We start from the raw sequence: 6767 nt of genomic DNA on the forward strand, positions 1-6767 counted from the left end.
CCAGCGCCCACAAGTGGGGGTTATCGCCACTTTAGAAAGACTACTTTATAGTTAGTGAACGTATTATGTATATTTCCAAAACTCATGTTCATGAGTCTTCTTTATTCTATGGATATGCTTTATTTTTTCCGAAAAAAAAAACGTTAATTTTTACAGGTATTTTAAGAGATTTGTGGACGATTGGAAAATGGTGTCTTTATAGTTGAAACTTCTGAAATCCAACATTTATATTTTAGTAAAAAAAAAAAAACTACAGGAGTATAAAATATATTTCATAAACTAAAATACATAAATAGCTTTTTCAGTTCAAAATAAATAATGGATAGAGAGTAAATTTCAGTATTTCTATCACAATTAAACTACCCTAGAACATGAAAAATATCACAATTACAAGGAATCTGTCACTAGCCGAATATCTTTTGTGCAACTTTGTTCACAACAGCCAAGAGAGAAGTGTTTTCTGTAGACTTGACTCCTTGTTTATGAAGCTGTGATAATCTCCTTTCTACCTCTTCTGTTGTCTTGTCATTTTGAGTCCAGACGATGACGCAAGTTTGCAGAAGGGGCACATATAATTCAAGCAAGTCGCTATCGCTAACTCCTTCAAATCGGTGGAAGGCAAGATCTGCCCACTTCAATGAATTTGGCATTGTCGGGATGAGTACACTGCAAGCCAACAATCTGACTAGAGCCAATAATACTGCAGGAGACCTGTCCATGTAGACCTGAAATTTTCATGTGGAGATAAGTTTACAACTACCAAATATTGGCGAGGGGTTATGAAAGGCCATGTATCCTCTAAATTCTACGACTCCCAATCTATTTATTTTATTCCAAAATTCCACAACTCGAAAACACTACGTTTTATACAGGGTCATCTGTTTTACATCAACTTACTTTGATAGTAAAGTATATTATTGCAGAAATTTTGATAACCAACATTCAGTGGAAAAGTTATTAACTACTAATCGTTTGAATAGTTGAACTCTACTCCATAGCAACTAATGAGAATGTTTGTTTCAATTTTTGGGAAGAACGTTAACACATTTCAATTCCTCACCTTATTCAGCAATCTCAAATTATTTTCCAGAATAGGATATGCTAACTCATGATCTTTTTTATCCAATAATTCCTTGACCTGTTTCAATTCGATGTCTTGAAGGAAATGAAGCAATGCGTTGGAGTTGCGTAATTGACTAGCGTCGGCTACATAATTCATGAATGACTGGAACTCTGTACTTCTAGAAGAAATCAATTCATTGTCGAAATTTCCTAGCAGCACCTTTTTTGGAAATGGAATATCAATCATCAGCTGCGGTTGCTCTTTCTTCAAAGCCATGTACAGATCGAAAAAGTGGGTGTAACGTCTTTCCAGGATCGAAGGACTGGGATCATCATTCCCAGAAATGAATCTTGCTTGTAAGGTGTACAAGACATATCTCTTCTCCTCAATTTCATCTATTATCCTGGTTGATATAATTTCAAATGTAAGACCCTGTCTTTCATTACCTTGAATAAAAAAAACATTTTTTTTATTTTTTACACGTCACTCAATAAGGCAACAACAAAATATTATATTTACCATATACTCACCCATAATCTGTGTCATCCTGCTTATTCATACTAAAAACCCCGACAACTTTAATGATGCAAATTCTTTGTTTATAAGTATGATGTAGATTATGGACACATTTTACTTTGAATTTAAAGTGGTGCCAACAGTGTAAACTCAAAATTGAATTCGTCACATCATCGTAGGATTGGCAATCATGCAAGTCATTAACAGGTCCGCCCCATAGCGGATCTGTGGGGCCTGTGATCAGGTCCGCCCCACAGATCAGGTTCAGTATTATATATTAAGTGTTTAACGCGCTTTTTATTAGAACAAATGATGGGCATATAATATAGAAATATGTTCCAAATATGGACGTATACTTATCGTTTTTATATTTCAGTGCTGTGGTGTTACATTTTGAATTGTATAAACTCATGTTAAAAGGTATGATTTTTGTGATATTATAAATAAAATTGTTATTATTCGAAACATGTAAATCGTTTTCATCTATCACATAACGATACATTATTTTGAAGAGAAATGAGCTGATGAATAATTTATACTGAACAGGAATTTTTCCCAATCTCATTAAAACGGTTAAAGTCATTCCGATATATAATAAAGGGGATCCGAATAACATGACACATTTCCGACCGATCACCAGTACTATCTGTTTTCTCTAAGATATTTGAATATGCATATTTGAACAGACTGAACGTTTATTTGAACGAGAACAACATTATATCTGAAAACAAATATGGTTTTCAGAGTTCAAAGTCGAACGTCTTGAATTCAATTAGCGGAGGCAAGTGTCTTATTGGCGTCTGTTGTGACCTCAGTATGGCATTCGACTGTATTGTAAAATTCCATAATATTGACATAAAAAGAAGTTTTCTGAACTGGCTGAAAACGTTTATCTCAATACGGAAGCAATATGTTATATAGTATCCCTAAGGTTAATAATAACGCGAAAAAGTTATATACATCCAATTTTGTGGATATTACTGTTGGTGTACCACAGGGCTCAGGACTTAGCCCTATACTTTTTTCAATGTATGTGAATAATATGGAATCCATCTCTATATATGCTCATTTCACACTATATGCATATGCATCACTGGTTATATCACATAAAATAGATCAATATGTACAAACGAAAGGTAACTTAATCCTGCTAAAAATATCCTATATTTTAATTATAACAAAACACACTCAATGATATTTCATGCAAGACGAAAAGAAATAGCCGGTTTGAACTTGAAAATTGAAGAAGATGAAATTTCTCCGTGCTCTACGGTGAAGTTTCTAAGTGCATACTTGGATGAGTTTCTCAGCTGGAAAACTCATTGTGAAACAATTATATCAAAACTTTTGTTATGTTCTAGACCATGGTATTACTCTCTGTACCATGCCTGTATATATTATTCGAATGACATGTTTTAATATAGATCTTTATTTAAAAAAAAATAGGTAACCCTAATATACATATATATCCCAATTAAATCAACGGTGTATATATACAACATTAGACAAACACAAAAAAAGAAATACAATGCAACAATAATATACGAAAATCACAATTTTAAAAATAGAATTAATAGAATTAGTAGAATTACAAAAATTACAAGAATTGCTTTCATTACGATATCTATTTCATCTTAATAAGTTCTTTCAATTGTTTTTTAAACAAATTCAACGATGATGATGTTTTAATGAAGTCTGGTAGTTTATTAAATTCTTGGAAACCTTTGAAAAATAAAGAGTTCATAGTACTGCGATAAGCAGTGCTGCTAATGTGAATGTCATTTTTACCCCGAGTGTTATAAGTGTGAATGTCTCTATTCAATATTATTAATGTATGAAAGTAAGCAGTATGACAACCGCACTTGTTTCATAAGAAATTAAAATGTGCATTCTATTAATACTAGCTGTAAGACTTTTATATGCCTTAAGATAAAAATTCTCTGATTTACATGTCCTTCAACGTAATACGGTTCAAAATATACAATTTGCTCCCCCTTGAACTGAAAAACTAGTACAATCCACAGCTTCAAAATTACACTTAAGTCTTTCTTAATACTATTACTCCCTTCAGAAAATTATTGAATTATTATAGAAAAAGATTCAATGAATCCGTTGCTGCTTTATTTTTAAGCCCTTTCATAATTAATCCTACACAGTGTCTTTTTTTCGTCTTACAGGATAATAAAACTATTATTTCTATGTATTATACTTCGAAGAAAAGAGGAAAGAAAAAGTGTCCACTCTTCAATTGCCAGTCCATATTATGACGTCACTGAATGAAGTTTACGAATTCTATGCTCAGCTCAGCTGCTCAGCTGTCAGCTTATGACTTTTCTATTTTTTCAATGTGGTAACTGTCAAATATTTGACAGTTGACCAATTGAAAATATGGAGATTTGTTTGTTTATAGATTTTGTAAAGGAATTGAGAAAATGGATATAAGTACCAGTAACAGATAAGATGGAGTTGCAGCTATGTCCATATGTGTGTTCAAGTTCAGTCTCCACAGATTTATCAAAATTTATTTGATGAAATAATGTAAATATTAGTTAAATACGAAACCAAATGTGGTAAGTATCCTTCAATCAGGAAAAATAATTATATAATTTTGAAATGATTTTAGATATTCCCCCAAAAATGAACAGTTCTGATTTGGCCCTCCCAAGTGGAATAAACTGGAAAGAGTTTGCCTGCGGATGGGGGGCAGCATTTATAAACGTAACAGTAACCTATCCTATAAATAAACTGATTTTTCGACAGGTATCTATATATCATTCCGAATGTTTTCGAAATCTCAAAACACTTTCTTAACAGATGCTTCATGGAGTCAAGGTCGGGCAAGCATTTTCGCAGCTAAGAAGCGAAGGTTTGTTTTATCTATACCGAGGAATGCTGCCTCCTCTCTGCCAAAAAACTTGTTCGCTGTCCATAATGTTTGGTGTATATGAAGAAGTGAGAAGGCCTCTTCTGGAAATTGGTTTCAATGAGTATACTGCTAAAGCCTTAGGAGCTTTAGTTTCGGGAACAACAGAGGCGATTTTAATGCCTTTTGAGCGAATTCAGACCCTTCTCGCCGATGCCAAATACCACAAAGACTTGAAAAACACTCTGCACGCCTTCCAGGTTGTACGGAGCTACGGATTCGGGGAGTATTACCGAGGGTTGACTCCTATATTATTGCGAAACGGACCGTCCAACGTCGGATTTTTCATAGTGAGGGATGAGGTTCAGAGGCGGATGCCGAGATACGAAAACGAATTTGTTCGAAGTTTGACTGAATTTATGTGTGGGGCTATGATCGGTGTGGTGTTGTCTAGTATTTGCTATCCTCTAAACGTCTTGAAAATTGCGATGCAGAGTAAAGTTGGGGGGGCTTACGAAAATCCGTTTGTGGTTTTACTTAGGATATACAGGGAAAGGGGAGGGAAAATTCGTTACATTTATCACGGTGTTCAAACTAATTGTACCAGGGCTTTCTTGAGCTGGGGGGTAATGAATACAGCTTATGAACATTTGAAAGAGGTGGTTTATGCCTAACGCATCAACTTTGACAATATATTGCAGGAAAATCAGATTTGTGATTGGTTCGAATGGAACAGGAAAAAGAATAGCCAAATATGCGAAATTGTTTGTGTCTTTCAGTACCAATAGAGGCAACTCAGACAACAATGAATATCCAATTCGGGTCAGTCCATTATGGTGGTCCAAAATGGTGGCTTCCGGACATGAATTGGATATCCAGTGGATATTCATTGGATGTCTGACAGAATATCTAAAAAAAATGCCATAAGCAGTAACTAAGAAATAACTGACACTCGAAAACACTTCTCCTATACACCAGAACTGCAACACTTTTCTCAAGTTCATTTCCTAATGTTGGCAACTTGTGTTGGTGTAACAAGCATAAAGGTGTTGCAGTATGGTGTGTGGAAGCAGCGTTTTGCTTTGAATTCCACGCCAATATATATAATTTTTTTTAAAGCAAATATTGGCCAGAAATTCATCCACAACAGGCATTTTGTAAAGGATCAAAAGGTATATATTGGCACTGATTGAATCGTTTACGTGCCGATGGCAATCTAATTGCGAAAATAGTCAACTTTTATTTTTCTATTTACGTGTTATTTCGTCATTTACAATATTTTTAATGTTCCTATCAGAGTATTGTAACTTTATAGCTTTTATTTATTTTCTCGATGATGAACTGAAGGTTTGAATGAATTTTATTGAACGGTGAAGTTTGACATTCAATGTCTAATGTGAATATTTGAATTCTGAAAGCAGAAAAATCTAGGATCCAAGTTTTCAGATTCAAAATACTATAAAAGGAACTCTTAGAAATATGCGATTGAAGCTGATAACTTCATTCAGTGAATTGTTATGCTATATGATTTTTGAGCTCATCATTCATTAATAAAGGAGATGTACAATAGTTTGTGCTCTGTATGGGATTATATTCGCTGGATTGCAGGAAATATATTTTCATTATCTGTTAGTTTGTGTAGAACACCTCTGTTTTTAATGAATTGTGTGCTGTGGGATTTTAAAAATAAAGTAATCTGTTGAAAGTTGTTTTTTAATTCTTACAAATGTCTTGTAAACACTTAACCTTGGAGATTACGAATACAGTGAGTAAAACAGTGACATTTGATCGAACTTGACGTTCTTTTTCAGTCTTGACTCTCTTGGACTTTTCCATTGGGATGATTGGTCTTTGGTTTCGATGTCGCTTTCTTTTTCCAGAAGGCGTATCAATCCGATAGACCAGCTTTCCAAAAATGCTTGACATGAACTTGTAATGTTTTTGTCTTGCCACATCTTTCCAAAGGTATAATCCTTCGGTGAGGTAGGTTTCGTCCACATAATAAATCTGTTTATTCTCACGTCAAAACTATCTTATCTGCCTCAGTTATTGTTTCCTCCAGCAAATAACTCCAGCATTTTTGATCGAGAGCAGTTTTTTGTTTTGTTTTTCCCAGCTGAAATTTAATTCCCTTTGAAGATTTCCAAAATTTCTTATCATCATTCGATGCATACTTTGATCATAGTAAAAACCAACCATCAGTAAGTCCACTCCCACTACTTTCATTCATTAATTCACAAAGTTCTTGGTGACCTCGAAACGAAGTGCGGAGCCAATTTCGTCCTTACTATAGGCGTGCGCTCATATAAAAACGAAATTTAAGGA

General features: G+C 34.2%; 2 protein-coding genes across 2 annotated transcripts; one reads left to right on the top strand and one right to left on the bottom strand.

Moving 5' to 3' along the window:
• Positions 1 to 251: 251 nt before the first annotated feature.
• Snx21 (Sorting nexin 21) lies at positions 252 to 1749 on the bottom strand. Its single transcript, XM_023164614.2, has 3 exons — positions 1594 to 1749; positions 1061 to 1509; positions 252 to 725 (listed from the first exon to the last, which is right to left on the bottom strand). Exons 1-3 carry the CDS (start codon positions 1607 to 1609, stop codon positions 405 to 407), a joined length of 786 nt encoding a protein of 261 aa, XP_023020382.2. The 5' UTR covers positions 1610 to 1749; the 3' UTR covers positions 252 to 404.
• A 2183-nt stretch (positions 1750 to 3932) lies between these two features.
• On the top strand, positions 3933 to 6147 carry LOC111508955 (mitochondrial nicotinamide adenine dinucleotide transporter SLC25A51). Its single transcript, XM_023164611.2, has 3 exons — positions 3933 to 4149; positions 4203 to 4339; positions 4394 to 6147. Exons 2-3 carry the CDS (start codon positions 4217 to 4219, stop codon positions 5114 to 5116), a joined length of 846 nt encoding a protein of 281 aa, XP_023020379.1. The 5' UTR covers positions 3933 to 4149; positions 4203 to 4216; the 3' UTR covers positions 5117 to 6147.
• The last annotated feature ends 620 nt before the right edge of the window (positions 6148 to 6767 follow it).

This window comes from Leptinotarsa decemlineata, unplaced genomic scaffold, assembly GCF_025532065.1.
Source record: "Leptinotarsa decemlineata unplaced genomic scaffold, Ldec_3_MD MMD2_tig00000008_RagTag_RagTag, whole genome shotgun sequence".
Taxonomy (NCBI): domain Eukaryota; kingdom Metazoa; phylum Arthropoda; class Insecta; order Coleoptera; family Chrysomelidae; genus Leptinotarsa; species Leptinotarsa decemlineata.